Below are 19,223 nucleotides of genomic sequence, written 5' to 3'. Positions count from 1 at the left end.
GACAGATAGATTCATTCCCTGGAGAGATTGTAGATAGATACATAGATACAAAGATAGATACATATATAGATACAAAGATAGAGACATAGATAGATAGATACATAGATACATATAGATACATGGATATATAGATACAAAGATAGATACATAGATAGATATTTTTTGTTGTTCAGTCCTTTTTCGGTTGTGCCTGACTCTTCATGACTCCATTTGGGATTTTCTTGGCAAAGAGACTCCAGTGGTTTGCCATTTCCTTCTCCAGATCATTTGACAGATGAGGAAACTGAAGCAAAATGGGTTAAGTGACTTGCCCAAGGTCATACAGCTAGTAAGTGTCTAAGGCTGGATTTGAATTCAGGAAGATGAGTCTTCTTGATTACAGGCCTGGCACAGGTGGGTGAGGGCTGGGGGTATGGTGTCTTGTCATCCTGATGGTAGGTTAGATTTCCTAATGGTGATGGGGTAAGGTGGAGTTAGGGGGCAGCTAGGTGATGCAGTGGATAAAATGCAGGGCCTGTAGTCAAGAAGATTTATATTCCTGAGTTCAAATCTGTCCTCAGACACTTACGAGCTATGTGACCCCTAGTCAAGTCACTTAACCCTGTTTGCCTCAGTTTCTTCATCTGTCAAATGAACTGGAGAAATGGCAAATCACTCCATTTTCTTTGCCAAGAAAATCACAAATGGGGTCACAAAGAGTTGGACACAACTGAAAACAACCAAATAACAACAATATAGGTGGAGTTGGGGGAGGAAGAGAAGATTTCAAGGAGGAGGGGGCAGGGCAGGTGGATGGGCAGGAGGGAATTAGGACAAGTGGGCAGCAGCCCATCCACCCATCCCATGCTCCAATCTTTTCAGCTGTTACTTTGTGGTCCAGCCCTGGAATGACTGGCGTCCAGGGCTCCGTGCATTCAGCCACATTCAGGGCCCAGGACTGGGCTTAGCACTCCTGGCCCTCTGGCCACTGGCTCTCCTACCCTTCCAGCTGATAATTTTATGGACCTGTAAAAAGCACGTTGAATTGCAGGGCAGGGTGGACAACCCAGGACAAGAGTGGGTGAAAGGGCTTAGGAGGAGGGGGAATGTCTTAGCTAAGGTGGATGGAAGCCCCAAAGAAAAGGGAAGCTCCTGGGGACACAGGGGATAGGGCATGAGATAGATAGGGAATGGGGTCTAGGAAAGAGGCATGACTTCAAAGTTGGAAGAACAGAGAATCTGACCTTTGAAAACTTTCTGGGGATGAGGGTTGGGAAGGGAAAAGGAAGCCTTGGAGAGATCAACAGATTTGGGACATCTAAAATCCCTCAGAAGAGAAGGTTGACTAGGACCTCTAAGTCTTTGATGGGTCCTCATTACCCAGGAGGTAATGATTATTTCTTGGAAAGAGGTCACGATGATTTCCATCTCATGTGGCAACAGGACCAGGGACCACAGCAGGAGGGGTGTTGGTTAGACAGCAGTGATCCTCTCATTCTGTGCCACCACCACCCCCAATCTCCATAACCATTTGTCAGGTACATTATACTGGGAATTCTTTTCACATATAGTTTGGACCAAATGGCCACTTAGTCCCTTCCCACTCTCATATTCTGTGATCTCCACCCCCTACTCCCTTAGCCCCTTCCCTCCTTCCTTCCTGAAGGTGACTCTTGCCTGCTAGGTGTCTCCTGCCTACAAAAATAGATGTTTCCCCAAAGAATCAACCTAGATCCTGATTTTTTAAAAATGAGAACAGTAAATTCAGGTCCTCAGCACCCCCAGCCTTACCAAGTTCACACACACACACACACACACACACACACACCCCTCTCTTCATACTGTTTCTATCTCTATTTCTTCTTAGATCTGAAGAGGGAGATTTCATGGGGGAATAGAGAAGAACAAGAGTTAGAAGGTTAGGAAAAATTATAGGATCATAGGTTTTGAGTTCAAAGTGACCCTTAAAGGTAACAAGTTCAATTTCCTCCTTTTACAGATGAAGAAACTAAGGCCAGAAAGGTTAACCAACTTGCCCCAAATCACAAAAGCAGTCAAATGTCAGGGCTCAGATTTTCACCCCAAGTCCATTGACTCTGAATCCATTGAACTTTTTTTTTTCCATTTCAGCATTGTGTTTCCAGTCCAACTCGCTCATTTTTTAAAAAAAGAAACCAAGGCACAAAAAAGCAAAGGGACTGACTCAGTGTCACCAGATCTAGAACTGGAAAGGTCCTTTGCTGTTCCCTGGATTCTAAGGGTGAAGAGACTTGTCCAAGATCTCACAGGCAGTAATCAGCAGAGCCAGGACTCTGGACTCCAAACCAGGCCTCTTTTCTGCTAGGGTCACAGCACTAGTATTTGTCAGAGCCAAGATTCAAACTCTAGGCTTCTGACTCCAAGTTCAGTGTTCTTTTCATTATTCTCAGGATGGAAGGGCTCTAGCTTATTAACCAGGAATGAACGTGGACTGGAAAGGGTATTTCTTGCTTTGGAGCTCTCTCCTCACAGGAGGACATAGTTTGGAGGGAGCCTGAGTGCCTGTCCTCATATCCAGAGGGAGTCAGTCTGGAAATGACTTTGTCCAGCCTAGGCTGCTGGGGACCCTGCGGGGAAACTCAGTGGGTGGAGTCCAGAGTCAGAGCCAGAGCTTGAAGAGGTCAAAGGGCAGAGGGACCTCTTTGGATCTGTTTTCTTATCTGCAAAGAGATGGTTGAATTGGATGCTCTCTGAGGCCCCTTCCAGTTCTGAATCTATGATCTTATGATGGTATTCAAAGGATCACAAAACTTTAGGGAAAAAACCTCAAACCTTTAAACTCTCTACCATCACCACCACAACTACATTGCTTTGGCTGGTAAACATAGCAACACCCTGCCAGGACCTCTATGCTCCCCTCCTTAATTTAGAATAGGGGAAGCAAAAGATCAGGGATGAGGCAGAGAAGAGTGAGGCTTAAAAGAGTCAGGGGAGATGAGACAGAAGTTCCAGACAGAGGAAGACTGTGGGTAGGTCTTGCTTTGCCCCTCGCTTTGGAAGGGTGTGAAATTACCTCCATTTCCCCCAGAAGCTTCACTCACTATGTTCCTCTTGGCAAGACAAAAGCTCACCAGCCCATGAAACATTTCACCCTCCCTTTCCCCCCAGCTGGGGCAGCTAGGTGGCACAGTGGATAGAGTGCTGGGCTCATCTTCCTTTATTCAAATCTGGCCTCAGACATTTACTAGCTGTGTGACCCTGGGCAAGTCACTTAGCCCTGTTTGCCTCAGTTTCCTCATCTGCAAAATGAGCTGGAGAAGGAAATGACAAACCACTCCAGTATACTTTGCCAAGAAAACCCCAAATGGGGTCACAAAGAGTCAAACACAACTGAAAACAACTGAATAACAGCCACAAAAACATCCCCCCCTGCAACTATGCCAGCGGTGGGTCAGTCCAGCTGCTTCATGCCCCTCAGTGGCTGGACAGCAAGGCGCCCAGATTGTGATGCTCCAGCTGACAGAGGGCCAGGAGGCGAGGGGGGAAGGGAGATGAGGACAAGACAGCTGGTGACTCATTGGAAGTGGGCTTAGGAACCTGCAAGTCTCTGGGCACTGCCCTCTGGTGTCCATCAGGAAAATGGCAGGCTTTGCAAATCAATTTTCTAGTGTTTTAAGCTTTACAAATTGCTTTTCTCAAGCCTGTAAAGGAGGTGATGCATATAATCTTATCCTCCACTTTACATTTGCAGAGACTGAAGCTTACAGACAACTGACAAGACCTCCGTTTCTCTGCTCGGGGCAGTTTCCCCGGCTGGCTTTCCCCCCATGCGTGGAATGTTCTCTCCTCACATTGCCTTCCTGGCTTCCTTCAAGTCCCAGCTAAAATCGTATTCTAGAGGAATTCTAGTGCCTTCCCTCTTTGGATTACTTCTTTATCCTGTTTACAGCTTGCTCGTATGTAGTTGTTTGCACGTTGTCTCCTCTGTTAGACTGCGAGGTCTTTGAAAGCAGGGACCATCTTTTGCCTTCCTATGCCTAGGACTTAGCAGAGTGCCCAGCACATAGCAGTTGCTTAATAAATTCGAGTTGACCAACTGATTGGACAAACAGCTAGTGTGTGTCCAAGCAGGGATTCAAAACCAGGTCTCTCAATTTCCAGTCCAAAGCTCTTCCCATGATGCTATGCTTTATTACCTCCCTTTCCCCTACCCCAATCCTTTCCCACAACCAGCTTCGATCCATCACAGGATTTAGAGACGGAAGGATACTTAGTCATCATCCATTTCAGCCCTCCTCATTTTACAGAGAAGGAAACTGAGGACCAGAGGGAGAAAGTGATGTTTCCAAGGTCACCCTGCTAGAAGACAGCAGAGGTGGGATCTGACCCAGATTGTCTGAATCCACAATCCAGTGATCTTTCCACTGAGCCATACTGTCCTTTCCCTCCATGTCCCCCAATCCCAGTTCTGCCCAAATCCCCATCAGCCAGAGAGAGATAGAAGTGCAGCTTCAAAAAAAAAAACCAACAGATATTTATTCACAATAAAAGAAGGGAGAGGTGGGTTTGTGCTGATAAATAAGGGCTATTCAGATACACAGATAACACTGATGCAGGTCTCCCGTCTCGCTCCAGTCTCCCTCCTCTCAAGTAGGCAGGGGGTAAGTCAATGGACCACTAGACCATGGTTGGTGAGTTGGGGCTACCTTCAGCCGGTCAGCTGGGAGTTACAGTCCTGGAGGTAGTCCAAGTCAGCCACCTGGAAGGGCACTTTGGACCACTGTTTCACCTTCCGTCGCCCTTGGGGGGTCTCTAACACCAGGCTCCGAATGTTCAGGGCAGGCAGTTTCATTGACTTATAGATCATCTCCAGACCCCATGCCTGTGGGCATAGTAGGACAGATTGTGTGTGTGTGTGTGTATGTGTGCGCGTGCGTGCGTGCGTGCGTGCGTATGGGTGTATAAGATCAGGGGATGATTTAGGAAAGAGGTCAGTCTGACGGGTCTCTGAGAGCAGGGATGGATCAGAGGATTCAGAGTTGAAAAAAGACCTTAAAGACCATTGTCTTTTTACAATTGTCATTTTACAAATGAGAAAAATTGGACCAGAGGTTAGGTGACTTTCCCAAAGTCACACAGACAGTAAATGGCAAAGCTTATTCTTTGATTCTTTTTTTTTTTTAGGCTCACACAGCTGTCTGAGGCTAGATTTGAACTCAGGTCCTCCTGACTCTAGGACTGGTGCTCCATCCACTGCACCATCTAGCTGCCCCTCATCCTTTGATTCTAAATCCTATCTCTTTTCACTAGTCTAAAGTTAAGTTGTTGTTCAGTCATGTTTGACTCTGTGACCACATTTGGGGTTTTCTTGGCAAAGATACTGGAATTGTTTGCCATTTCCTTCTCCAGCTCATTTTACAGATGAGGAAACTGAAGCAAACAGGGCTAAGAGACTTGCCCAGGGTCACACAGCTAGTAAATGTCTGAGGCCACATTTGAACTCAGGTAGATGGTACTGTGCCACCTAGCTGCCCTTTCACTATCCTGAGCTGTCTCTAAAAATAGTCTCATTCTCTCTTCCTCCATATTCTCCAACTTCTACCCAGGTCAGGACAGCTGAAAGAGGCAACAGCCCCTCTCTCAATCCATAGCAAGCTACTGGGCAGAGTCCCGCCTTGCACCCACCTCTCCACACTTCCTGCAGCTGATGGAACCTCCAGGTTGCCAGTCCTTGAAAGTTCGGTCAATGGCCACAGGTTTGAGGGAAGCCTTGTAATAGAAGCTGATAAGATAACCAAGTGGGTTAAGTACAACTTTCCTATCTTCCTTCTCACCCCACCCCCAACAACTCACTCTCATTCCTAAAATCAAGGCTCCCCTCACCTGCTCCTTCATCACCAGGCTGGCACTTCTCCTGTCAAGGGCCCCACTGGCACCTTCCTAGACCCATCAAGTCTCCATAACGCCCTTGATCTTTGCCCATCCCTACCTCCTTTCCATGCCCCTTCCCATCCCCAGGCAGCGCCCCTTCCTCAAAGTGCCTCTCAAGGTCTCACGTGAAATTGGGGTTCACATTGACGTGGTGTGTGCCCTCCACCTTCCGTAGGTCACTGCCATAGCCCACAGGCTCCGCACAGTTGATACAAAGAAGCCCCACCGTGTCTGCTTGGAACTGTGTCCTCTGGTGCATCTTTTTAGCAGCCTGGGCCTTGCGGTGACTCACAGCCTGCAGCTGCAGGGTCAGAATCTGGGGTAAGGGAGAGGAGAGACATAAGGTGAGGGTCTGCATCATGGGGCCCTAACATCAGGGGTGTGTCCCATCCTTCAGGAGAAACAGACTGGCATAATTATGGGTTCATTTGCACCTCATTTACAACGTATCCAGATCACTCCGACCTACCCAGCCCCTTCCCTTCTCTTTCCCAGTATCCCTTCCCTCTACCCCTCTCCTGTTCCTTAATTCTTCCCTAGCTAGTGATGGAGACCTCACTACCCCTTGAGACAGCCCGTTCTGCTTTCAGGAAGCTCTTATTGTTAGGAAGTCTTCTTTGTAGAGAGCTGAAATCTCCTCTTTGCAATGCCCACCCTTGCTTGGAGCTCTGCCCTCTAGGCCAGAACCAATCTAATCCCTCTTCCCCCTTCAAATACTTGAAGACAACTGTCACACTTGTCCTCCTTCCCCCCCAATAATTTCCCCAATTCCTTCACTGCTTCTCCTATATTTTGACATGTTGGTTATCCTCATATGTATGGATTCCAAGTCAAGATCCCTAGCCTGTGGAACCTACTCCCTGGGAATCTACTCCAGCATCTCCACTTGACAACAGCAGTACCAGCACTTCCTTGTACTCTCTTAGGGAAGGCACAAGCTAGAGACTGAGGGAAGACATCTGAGGGGTCTTGTCAGGGGCCAGGAGGGGCACAGGGGCAAAGAAGGGGGCATGGGGAATGAGGGTTGGGGACAGAGGCATAAATTCTAGTAGTAATGGGAAAAACACTATTCCAGGTGTGGCCCAACCAGGGCAAAATACAGCAGGCCAATCGCCTCCCTCATACTGGACATTCTTCCTCTGGTATTGAGACCTGAGATCGAATCATCCTTCTAGGCCGACATATCACACACTATTGTCGACTAATACATAAAGGGGCCTCCCCCTAGAAGTTCAGACAAGTAGTAATGACCGAGAAAAGTAGAGAAAGGGGAAGGAATAAAAGAAACCAGATGGGAGCAGTCCTCTTTCTGCCTTGCAGCAGTCTGCTTCCTCAGTCACCCCCTCACCTCCCGCCCCTCCCTCTCCAGTCCTGACCTCAGCTTTGTATTCGGTTTCTTCCATTCTCTGTATTGAAGACACTGCCTGTTTCATCAAGGCCTCCAGGGCCTCGTTGGTCTGTTCCCGACGCAGCTCCCGACTCCCATGGCTTGCCACAAATGAATACACACTCTGGCTTGCCCGGGCTCTGCCCCGTGCCTGGGGAAGAAGTCAGGGAGCTGGGTGTAAGATAAGGACTCCCAGAGTGACAAATCCCTTTGGAAGGTCTGAGCCATAACTAGGATGGGGTCCAGGGCAGGTTCCCTTTCTCCCTTAGTGACCCTCCACTCTGCCATTCCCTTTACCGGCCAGAACTGCCATGACCACGATATTGTAGCTTTTTTTTTTTTTAACGAGGGCATGGCTTCCCCTATGGCCACCTCCTGGGGTTGGCGGGGGGGGGGGGGGGGGGGGGGACACGATGGACGGACGGACGGGACAGGACGTGGGGAGGCAAGGAATGTCCACACCACCACCATAAAGTGAGGGCACAGGTGAAACTCTCTGGTGCACTGGCTAGCCATGCTCCCAAAACAACCATGCTTGAGGTGGAATGTTCTTAACCCACCCACACCCCCAACTGAAGAGGGCATGACAATTCCTAATTACAGCTCAGGGAAGTGCCCCCTTTAGTGCAGACCCCCTCAGGACCCTGGGTGAGGAGAAGGACAATTAGGAAAATTCCAGGCAGGAGGGGGATCCCAGAAGAGGCATCTTTTTGGGGGGTAGGGTCTCAATATTTTGAAGAGGAAATATTGGGGGGATATCTTTAGGGAGCAGATCTTATGGAGGTGATGGGGGATTCTCTCTGGACAAAGAAGGTACCTGAATCATTGCAATTTCATTAGTTAGGAGGCCATAGCGCACTATCACGTTACACTGGGGGATGTCCAGCCCCTCCTCGGCCACGCTGGTGGCCACCAGCAGGTTCAGGGCACCAGTCCGGAATCTCTGGATCACCTCCTGCTGCTCTCTCTGAGGGATGGAAGACTTAGGATGTGAGGGGGAGCTCTGACCACCCACCTGCCCACCTACTCATCCTCAGCTCCTCTGGGCCTGTCCTGACTGAATCTCTTCACTCCCACGTGAGTTCCAATCTCTCCTCTCGGGGTCTCTCCATCTCTCTATCATTATCTTCTCATTTTCTCCCAGCCCCGTCCCTCTTCCCCAGTACCCATTCAGGCTCTGTTGGTGGCTTCTAAACCTTTGCTTCTTTCCTCTGGTATTCCCTGGTCATTGTCCATCTCCCTCAGTGTCTTCTTGTGCTTCTCTTCATTTCTCTCTGGCTCCATCCCTTTCTGCAGCGCCCTCCTCCCAGCCCTGGCTCCATTCCTCTCCCCAGTGACACCTGACCACTTACTGTCTCACACAGTGTCCCATCAGGTCATGGCACCTCTCACAGCATAGGGGCCCCCCTCCCCATCCCTACATACACACAGGTGTGCACCTGGGTCATGTGGGTGGTCTGGTTGCTGTGGCCTGCCCCAGTCAGCACCTGGGCACGGATGCCCAGCTGCTGGAGTCTGGGATGCTCCTGGAGCCAGAGGTGGAGAGCGTAAGCACTCTGTCGGGTCCGGGTAAATATGATGCCACGGGAAGGCTCAGCGGTACTGAACTGCTCCTGCAGAATCTGCTCCAGGTTCTCCAGCTTTGGGTTTTCAAAGCAGGGATCACTTGCTACTAAAGTTAGTGCCTCCTTGTGTTCTGTGATGGGAAGACACTAGCTGGAGGTAGGGGGAGGCCACCTGAGGGGCCTGGGGGCATGAGGGTGGGAGGGATAGGGACATGAGAATAAACTCTGACCCCTGCCCCTTCCCTGGGATTTCTGGAATGACCTTCTTGTTCCTGGGATGACAGTCCCCCAAGCACGGAAGCCTTGAGCACTGCTGTCCTGTACACAGCACCTGTCTCTCCCACCCCCAGCTCCTGGGCATCTGTCCAGGGGACTGTGAAGACCTGAGTGGGGAGGTGATTCTCTTGTAGCCACGCCCCACTTCCAGGGCAAGGTTGCCCCCTGCTCCTACCCCTGTGCTCACCATCAAACAGCTGCAGCAGCCAGTCTTCAGCGGGGAGGATCCTGACTTTCATTATGCGCTCCTCCGCATAGAAACTCCCCAGCGAGGTCAGGGCATCCACTGCCCGGACAGTGCCATGGATGAGCAGCGCATCATTGTACTGCCGCAGGTGCAGGGCGAACACTCTCTGCTGGAGGTGGCCCTGTTCCGCAGCTGGCCGGCCACAGGCCAAGGAGGCAGAAGGGAGAGACAGAGGTCCAGGTCAGAAGGCACTCCGGCCTGGGAAGGGTTGGAGATGGCCACCTGCTGGCCTCTGCCCCAGCCTCCTCACTTTCTCTCTCACCATCTTTGCTCAGTTCCACCACCTGCTGCTCGTATCTCTGGCTCCCAAAGTCCCGGCTCAGCTCCGGCATCTCGAGTCTGTCTTGGATTTTATCCATGAGCTTCTTCAGCAGGTCTCCAAATGGGTCCTGGGTAGGTAGGGGAGCAAAGGGGGTTAAGTTGAGGCTCCTACACACATACACACAGAGGGAAACTTACCCACAGACTAGGGAGGAGGCGCATTCACACTGGGATGAGAGAGAGAGGAATTGTAAGAAACTGAGTCCCTCCTGGGAGGTCACCCTAAACCCAATATAGGCATTCAATAATTGTGATCGGCACTTCATCTGAAACTCAGTCTTAAAGAGTTGCGGAGAGCACTAGGAAGCCAAGTGATTGATCCAGGGTCACACAGTCAGCATGGGTCACAGGCAGGCCTTGATCCCACTACCATAAAACAAATGCCCAAATGCCACAGAGGACAGGATTTTCTAGCATCAATCGATCGACCAGTATTTATTAAGTCCTACTGTATGTCATCTATTGCGCTGGGACTGGGAAGACAGACAAAATGAGATATTTACTATATCAAGGAGCTTATGTTCTATCATTTGAAAAAAGATAGGCAACACACACACACAGGCATTCTTTGCACAAGTGAGTGACTCTTCCGTGGCACTGCTGTTAGACTCCATGTATGAGCTGGTTTGATTTACTCAGCTGCTCCACTCCCACCTCCCCTCCGACCCCCCCTCCCCACCCCCTTCTTCCTTTGGTGTTTGTCATAAGGGCTGCTTCTCTCAGGGAGAGAGAGATGTTTGGAAATGAAAACAACAGAAAAATAAAAGATGTAGAAACAAATCTTTTAAAAGGTGTGTATTTATAGAAAAGCATTCCCAGGGTCTCCTGCTCCGGTGCACCTATCCACCTTGTTGTACCAGAGGCAGCCATGTGCTTCCCCTAGTCTCCTTTCTAGTGTGTGCGCGTGCGCGTGCGCGTGTGAGTAAGCCCAGGGTTGGGAGCCAGGAAACCTGGGCTCGGCCACTACTTTCAGCATGAGCCCCCCAGGCCAGCCCCTTACCTTCTCCTCCATAACAGAGGGGATGGTCTCTAGATATTCTCCAGATCTGGGCTCTTCAGGGGCTATCAATAGTTCCGGGGTCTGTGACAACTCTGGACACTATTTCCTGTACTAATAATACACGGTGCTCATAGGGTGTACTGGGAAATGTTTAACAACTGACTCTTCAGGAAAAAAAAAAGTATGCAGGACACATTTTTAAGTTTAATTGTGTCACTGAAATTTTCTCCATCACTCTCTTAAGTCTAGACAATCTACAAAACAATAACTCGTGCCCTCATTTGTAAGTAATCGCTGATTTCCCAAGTGTAAATTCTGAAAAGGGATATAGAGTTGGTTCTCCCAAGTGGTATTAGCTGGCTCCAGCACACCCTTGGACTCTTCTTACCTCTAGAAGAACCAGACCTATCAATTGACACAAACACTGTCTTGGTATTTTGAAGCATGATTAATTCTGGTCAGCTATGTAGTATATAGAGTTACCATAGTGGACCACCAGGGAGGATAGTGGAGAGATTGCTGGACTTTGAAGTTCACATATACACAGAACTATGTATTGGCCTCCCTGGGGGCCTCCTGTGGTTCCCCTTCCTTCTCCCCAGCTTCCCCACTATGCACACACTGGATTCCGTTCCTGGCTCAGGTCATAACGCTTGCAGGGCTGAGGACTCTGCTCCTCCAGCTGTTCATGGTGCTTCTGGGGTGACACGATTTGACAGGTGTCCAGGTTGGCACAGAGCTGGAGGGGGAGATAAAAAAAAAGCTACAACATCCTGGTCTTGGTAGATCTGGCCAGAAAAGGGAATAGCAGACTGGAGGGCCACTGTGGGAGAAAGAGAACCTGCCCTGCACCCTACCCTAGTTAAGGCTCAGACCTTCCAGGGGGATTTGTCACTACAACTTCACCTTCATGTAAAGGTACTCTACCCAAGCAAACAGTAACTCGCCTTTCACTTATTACAGCAACTCCCCTTTGTTTGCTCCAGTCAAACTGGCTTGCTGGCTGCTTGCTGTACCTCCAACGGGACATCTCGGTTCCAATCTCCATGTCTTTGTCCAATCTGTTCCCTATGTCTGGAGTGCACTTCCTGCTCCCGTCTGTCTCTTAATCCCTAGTTTGTTCAAGGCATGGATCAGTAGCCACCTTCTACATGAGGCCTTCTCTAATATCTTCTCCTTCCCCCAGCTGCTAGCGCCTCCCTCTTCCAAATGACAGAGATGATAGATTATAATTTTCCAATTATATTTCTTCCAAATGACATATGATATATATGTATACATGTATATGCTATATACTACATCTGAATATAACAATACTATGCATTTAAATTAAATAGATATAAATTAAATATATGCATTAAATAGATATGCACATGCTCCTTCCCCAACCAAGTAAAAAATGCCTTCAAATTGTGGTTGTTTGAGGTTCAGAAAGGTCAAAGGTCTTGCCCAGGGTCACATAGCTAGGAAGCATCTGAGACAGGATTTGAACCTGGGGCATCCTGAGTCCAGGTCCAGCACCTTATCCACTACTCCACAGTGCCTCTCTTGATTTCAGATCATCAGCATAATCATGATGTGGGAGCATGAGGCACAATGCCACCCCCCTCGCCCTGTCTGCCAGCCCAGCTGTTCTGGGGATGCTTGCAGTGAGCCTGAAGAGGGTGAGCTCAAATCCTGATACTCTTCTTCAACTACAAAAAGCAGTTACCTTGTCCTCCTGGGCAAGAGTCCACAGAATATTAAATCAGGAGAGCAGGCTAGCAAACTGTCCTGGGACTGTCTCTGGCTAAAAAGCATTCAAGAAATGAGAGGAAGAAGATGACGATGACGATGATAAAGATGATGAAGACGATGAAGATGCTGAAGATGATAAAGATGATGATGCTGCTGCTGCTGCTGCTGAATATGATGATGGTTTTGATGCAGATAAGGAAGATGATGATAAAGATAATGAAGATGATAAAGATGATGATGAAGATGCTGCTGCTAAAGATGATGAAGATGATGATGAAAATAATCCATAAAGCAAATAAGAAGGGGGAAACAAAGGAAGAGGAAAGGTAGGGGAAATGATCTCACACATGTATAATTGGGAGTTACAAATGGAACCCTATGTTAACCAGGAAGAAGGGCTGGGGGAACAGGTAACATCTGAACCTCACTTTCATATGAATTGGTCAAAGGAGGGAAGAATATACACACACACAGTTGGCTGTAGAAATGCTTTTCATTCAACAGGGAAACAGGAGAGAAAGGGGAAAAGGAAGAAGAGGGAATTAGAGGGAGAGAAGATTAAGGGAAATATTTGTTCTGAGCAAAATAAACTCTCACTGTGGAGGACAGAAGGGGAAGAAAGGTCTAAAAGGGAAGGAAGGCTAAGAACCTGTCACTGGGCTCTGGGTGGAAGAAAGAGAAGAGGGACAGGGGAGCAGAAGAGATTACATCAAACCTAAAGTGATGATGCTGAGCTCACACCTTTTCTCTCACCACCCTCTTATAAAGAAGGGAAGGAAAACCCTGATCAATACGTGACCAACCATGATAGCAAAGCACTCAGGCTCCTCACTCCTGACAGAGATGGACTGCTGAAGATGGACTGCACTCAGGGTGAAGACTGAGACATATACTTTCTTAGACATGGCCAATGCAGGAATTAGCTTTGCTTAAATATGCATATTTGTTGAAAGGGTTTTTTTTTTCTTTTTCAATTGGGGGGCGGGGAGGAAAAGGCGGGAGGCATACCAAGTATCCACTTTTTATGAAATGAAAAAAATTAAGTTTAAAAAGCAAATTAAAAATGCTAGATTCCTTTAATTGACAATTGAATGAATGAATGGAAAATCATTTACTGTTTGTGTGCTAATAAACAGTAAGGATGCAAATAGAACAGTCAGATGGTCCTTGTTTTCAAGGAGCTCACATTCTAATGGAAGGAACAAAATATCGATAAAGTTTCAGCTGGTAAGGCTTCTTCTTTAATGCCCTTTCCAGGGATAAAACCATATCTGTTTCTGATGTTGAACCATTTAACAGGGCCAAGGATTCTGATGGGAAAGAACTTTCTCACAAAGGAAAACAAATCAGAAGGTGACAGTGATACGAGGAATCAAAGGAGCAAAAAGGACAAGACAAACAACTCAACATGAATCAAAAACTTGACCAAAGAAGTTTGAGAAGCAAAGATATCAGAGGAGAGAGCGAGAACCCCTGAAAAGAACGTGGTAAATTGCTGGTTGTTTACACGGACACAAGAATTCCAACCCAAACGAAACACAAGTTGGATCAGACTCAACCCCCCCCCCCCCCCCCCCCCCCGTTAATATAATGAATGGCAGAACAGTTCAGTCGAGGTACGTAATAAACTCTATCGTGAGCCTGGAAAGCCATGGGACCTGATAATTTCCACTCTTATTGGCCCAAATGCTTCGCACAAGTGTATGGATTTCTAATAAAGGACTTAATGCCAGCTTCCTCTACTTTTTTTTTTTGGTGTGGGACAGGTATCTATTTACTATTCACAAAGGAAACGCTAGACACAAAACACAAGCATACTTTGACAGAAAAGACATAAATTAGGATTCTTGAGTAATTGTTACTATATTCTCCCAGGAGGTTGAAACTTCTCATCAGAACATGAAGCGGCTTCCTCTACCTTTCTTAACAGAGGGTATCCCATGATGACGAAATAACAAGAACACCGGTGACCCCTCCAAGTACCAGCCAATTACCCATTTAGGTAATGTATACCAAAGCATCACAGTTTGTATCATGAAAAAAAAAATCTATCAAGTGCTTACTAGAAAGCAATATATTAGCTAAAAAACCAAAAGACATCTTCCAAAAAGTCCCAGGGCTGCAAAGAACAGTTGCTTATCAATCTGGTAATTAATTAAACAAGCTGCCTGGAAAGCTGCTATGACATTTATACTGTCTTTATGGATTACTTGCAAAGCCTCTGACTCAGTTCCACACTCATGGGATGTTCATGTACCACAGACATATATTTAAAAAGATGAGTATAGTGAGAAGAGGGCAGCTAGGTGGTATAGTAGAGAGCGTGGCAGGCCCAGAGTCAGGAAGACTCGTCTTCCTGAGTTCAAATCTGGCCTCAGACACTTACTAGCTGTGTGACCCTGGGTAAGTCACTTCACCCTGTTTGCCTCATTTTCCTCATCTGTAAAATGAGCTGGAGAAGGAAATGGCAAACCGCTCCAGTATCTCCACCAAGAAAACCCCCAAATAGGGTCATGAAGAGCTGGACACAACTGAAACAATGGAACAACAACAAACAACATACAAATGATATCACAGATTTAGACAAAAGACAAAAATGATAAGGGCACAGGGCTGTGAATCACGGAACACTGAGATCTCACTGGTTAAAGCTGTCAGAAGACAGGGAATTAGATCTAGTGCTGGAAGGCACCTTGGAGATCATCCAATCAAATCCTTTCATTTAACAGTCCCAGAGAAGGGAAGCAACTTACTCGTGGTCAAAGACACAGAACTGGGATTTGAACCTGGGGCCTCTGACTTTAAATTTAGCTTTCTTTCCACTTTATACCACATTTCTGAGGAATCAAAACTTTGTTCAGTCTTTGCAGTTGTATCTGACTCTTTGTGACCCCATTTAGGGTCTTCTTGGTGGAGCAGTTTGCCATTTCCTTCCCCAGCTCTTTTTAAAGATGAGGAAACTGAGGCAAATAGGGTTAAGTGACTTGCCCAGGGTCATAGAGCTAGAAAGTGTTTGAGGTCAGATTTGAACTCAGGAAAATTAGGCTTCCTGAATCCAGATCTGGTGCTCTGTGCACTATGGCGCCGCCTAGTAGCCCTCAAAAATGAAAGAACGCTTTCTTGAACAGGTACTCGAACCTTGGACCTCCAGACTAAAAGTTTGAGGCTGTATCAACTGAGCTCTTCAAGCTTCATGAATCTAACCCACAAAAGACCTAAAGGGCAACTGAGAGAATCATGTTTGGTGCAGACTGGCTGCAGCAAACGAACCAACAATGAGTTGTATATGAGACCTGGCATAAAATACATGTCCAGGACATGGATGGATGAAAGAGGGGTCACCCAAGAGCTAGACACCAGGGCAGCTAGATGGCACAGTGAGTAGAGCACCAGCTCTGGAGTCGGGAAGACCTGAGTTCAAATCTGGCCTCAGACACTTGACACAATTACTAGCTGTGTGACTTTGGGCAAGTCACTTATCCCCAATTCCCCCCCGCCAAAAGAGCTAGATACCCCATTTACCGCCCTGGTGTCTGGGAAACATGAAGAGGACTCGAAGGACTCCTCCATCATTGGGTGGCTGCTCTAGACAGGACGTGAGAAATGGACAAGGACCCAGGATGAGAAGCCATGGATGGGATGCGATCTCTAATAGTAATAATAGCTAACATTTAGATAGTAACTACTATGTGCAAGGTTCTGTGCAAAGCACTTTACAATCATTATCTCATCTGTTCCTCACAACAACCCTGGGAGGTCAGGTGCTGTTATTACAACCATTTTACAGATGGAGAAACTGAGGCAGAGGTTAAATGACTTGGCCAGGGTCACATATTAGATTTGAATTCAGGTCGTCCTGACTTTTCTATCAGTGGAAGGAGTAACCGTTTTTAAATCCAATGATCCATCAAAATATGTCATATCTACTCACATTTATAGAGCATTCTCCTCTGTGGTAGGTAGTGTAATTATACCACTTTACAGAGGAGGGAAGTAAGGTTCAGAGAGGGTAATTTATTTGCTCATGGTCACACAGCTAATAAGTATTAGGGTTAGGATTTGAACAGAGGCCTCTGAATCCCACTACGGTATGCTAGATAGGGGCAAGAATTAGGATTAGAATTGGGTCCTTAGAGAAGAGGGTGGACTGACCCGGCTGGCAGGGTAAGCAAAGGCTTTAGGGAAATCTTGGTGGATGGTCCCAGGTCAAGGAGTCCAAAAGGATGGATGGATCTTGAAGGGAGGGATTTGTATATTTTGGGGTGACACTTTCAGGCGGCAGCGTTAAAAGGAGCATCTTTGAAGGGTTTCCCTGCAGACTGACCTGTAGGACATGTTTTTTGGCCCCCTCCAGGGTAGAGGCTCCGCCAGTTCCAGGAGAAGCTGTGAGACCCAGCACTTGGGGCAGGCTCCTGGCCCCCTGCAGTTTTCTTTCCAGGTAGTGGCTCAAGATGACATTGTAGACAGAGTCCTTTTGGGTGTGGTGACATTCATCTACTATCAGGAGGGAGAAGGCTGAAATGGGGGTTGGGGGAGGGTGTCAGAGGGAAGGGTATAAGAGAGGGAAAGAGATTAGGGAAGTGGTGAGCTGAGAACAGGGAGACAATGTGGATCTCGGGGAGGGTCAACCCAAGAGACATGAGATAGGAAGGACACGGAGGGGACCATCCTGCCTACGAGGAGCATCAACTTCCTGGGGGATGGAAGGAGAGGAGTGGTTCCAGTGTAAAAGTTAACCAAACAGAAGCATATCCCTCTTTCTGTCCCCAGTCCCACCGATCCACCATCCCTCATCCCCCTTCTCACTGACCACTGAGCTCCACATGCTCCTCTTCCTCGGTGCTGAACAGGGCCAGGCGAAACAGCTCGGCTGTACAGATGACAAGGTCATTTCTGCGGCTCATGTACCCAAAGCCAGCTTGGGTTCTGCTCTCCCCGCTCATCGTGACTATACTCCACTTGGGGCCCAGCATCTGGCTGAATTCTTCCTTGTGTTGGGTCACCAGGTGCACCTTGGGAGTGTGGAAGGTAGGAAGACATGAAGAGGGAGCAGGAAAATTGGGGGTAGGGGTGGGAGGGGTGAGGGGGGCAACAGGAAAAATAAAAACACATTTCCACAGCGCTCCAGGGATTGCAAAGGGCTTTCCTTAGGCTCCCAATGTGAGGGAGGCTGTGCAAATATTGATTCATACTTTACAGACTTAGCAACTGAGACCCAGAGGAGTCAAATGATTTGCTAAAAATCACCCAGCAAGTAGGGGCTCTGGGACTCAAATCCGGGTCTTCTGGCTCTATTATACCACAAAGTCCCTCCAAGAAAATGGGTGGGACATGATAATAGCTAGCTATGTAGTAGCAGTAGCAGCAGCAGTAGTAGTAGTTGCAGTAGTAGTGAAAATACTAATTTTATATAGTGCTTTAAGGTTTGCAAAATGTTCTCTTTGCAAACTTCAAATCCATTATATTTTATTACATAATACAGTATTATTTTTAAAATTTCATTTGATCCTCACAACAAAGAGGTGCTATTACTAGCTCCATTTACAGATGAGGCAACTGAGGCTACAGAGACTAAGCGATGTGCCCTGGGTCACATGTTAGTAAGTGTCTGAGGCAAAGTTTGAACTTGGGTTCCACATCCAGTTCTGTGACCACAGCGCCACCTAGATGACACGGAGAGGGGAACTACTGGGAGATAAGGAATATAGACGTGGGGAGGCAGGAAAATGGATAGCCCACTCCCCTCCTGGCCAGATTTGAGCGCCATTCCTGTATAGGCCCTTCCATACGATTGGCACCCAATAAATCTTTGTTAGATAAGTAAACACCAGGGTCTAGGGCTCCAAATCTATACATGGGCCATTTAAATTTCTGGCCAGTAACTCAGGGCACCAGAATTTAGATTCGGGGCCTAGGTTCTGAATGAAAGCCCAAGGAGTGTGAGACTCCAGATAAGAAGAGAACCAGGTGAGTCACTGGATGGGTTGAAGGGCCTGCAGGGAGCATCACCTTGTTGACCAGTACGGCCACTTTGGCCCCATCCACCATGTCCAGGTGCCTCTTGGCCACATAAGCAGCAGCTCTGGTCTTCCCTGAGCCCGTGGGCAGCCAAATGATGATGTTCTTGCCCTCCAGGGCAGGAAGGATCACCTCCCACTGATACGGCCGGAGCTCCATTCCTGGGGCTTAGGTGAGGAAAAGGGGGGGAGAGAGAGATCTGACTCTCCATCTCTCTTTACTTAAGGTATTCCTAGCCCAGATCTCAAACTCTGCCCCACTCCCACCGCTCATCCCTCTGGACTCCCCCGCCTCCTTCTCCACTCCGATCTCCAGCCAGGCTGGAGGAAAGGGTACCAGGGAAAGCAGTTTACTTGGTGAAGACGTACAGCTACCCTTTAAAGCCACCCCCCCACCCTGCGCTGCACAGGACACACTATGTGAAATGGGGCTGAGGGTCAGGGACACAATACAGACCTGGAGCTGGGATTCAGGGTTCTGTTCCAAAGGAGAGTTTCCAGGCCTGGGCGCAAGGTCCCAGTCCACTGCCTGAGCCTCTAAAAAACAGCCGGCTGACAAGACCTCTTACTTCTGCCTCTTTCCTCTTAGCTTGGGAAATGAAACTTGAAAGTGAAACTCAACAGGGAGGAGTTGGCCAGACATTCATTGGTCAGAGCCTGGTGAGAGGCGGGGACAGCCTCATTAAGGTCGTCCCTGGTCCAGAGGACTGGGAAACATGGACCTGGAGGATGCCAAGCTTGAGGAGGACTAGACTCACCCTCACCCTCTCTGAGCCTCGCTCTG

General features: G+C 48.0%; 1 protein-coding gene across 3 annotated transcripts; it reads right to left on the bottom strand.

Moving 5' to 3' along the window:
* Window positions 1–4,489: 4,489 nt before the first annotated feature.
* DHX58 (DExH-box helicase 58) lies at window positions 4,490–19,016 on the bottom strand. 3 transcript variants are annotated; one of them, XM_036757864.1, is made up of 13 exons: window positions 18,897–19,016; window positions 18,432–18,607; window positions 17,233–17,434; window positions 16,747–16,937; window positions 11,308–11,424; window positions 9,627–9,753; window positions 9,305–9,496; window positions 8,716–8,972; window positions 8,094–8,243; window positions 7,266–7,427; window positions 6,015–6,205; window positions 5,644–5,740; window positions 4,490–4,840 (listed from the first exon to the last, which is right to left on the bottom strand). In XM_036757864.1, exons 2-13 carry the CDS (start codon window positions 18,597–18,599, stop codon window positions 4,667–4,669), a joined length of 2,028 nt encoding a protein of 675 aa, XP_036613759.1. In that variant the 5' UTR covers window positions 18,600–18,607; window positions 18,897–19,016; the 3' UTR covers window positions 4,490–4,666. The 3 variants fall into 3 exon arrangements, with proteins under 3 accessions (XP_036613759.1, XP_036613760.1, XP_036613761.1); XM_036757865.1 differs by having other exon boundaries at window positions 16,747–16,919; XM_036757866.1 differs by lacking the exon at window positions 18,432–18,607.
* Between the last annotated feature and the right edge of the window lie 207 nt (window positions 19,017–19,223).

This window comes from Trichosurus vulpecula, chromosome 4 (assembly GCF_011100635.1).
Source record: "Trichosurus vulpecula isolate mTriVul1 chromosome 4, mTriVul1.pri, whole genome shotgun sequence".
Taxonomy (NCBI): Eukaryota; Metazoa; Chordata; class Mammalia; order Diprotodontia; family Phalangeridae; genus Trichosurus; species Trichosurus vulpecula.
The sequence above is the reverse complement of the archived record's forward strand: the minus strand, read 5'-3'. Positions and strand labels throughout refer to the sequence as shown.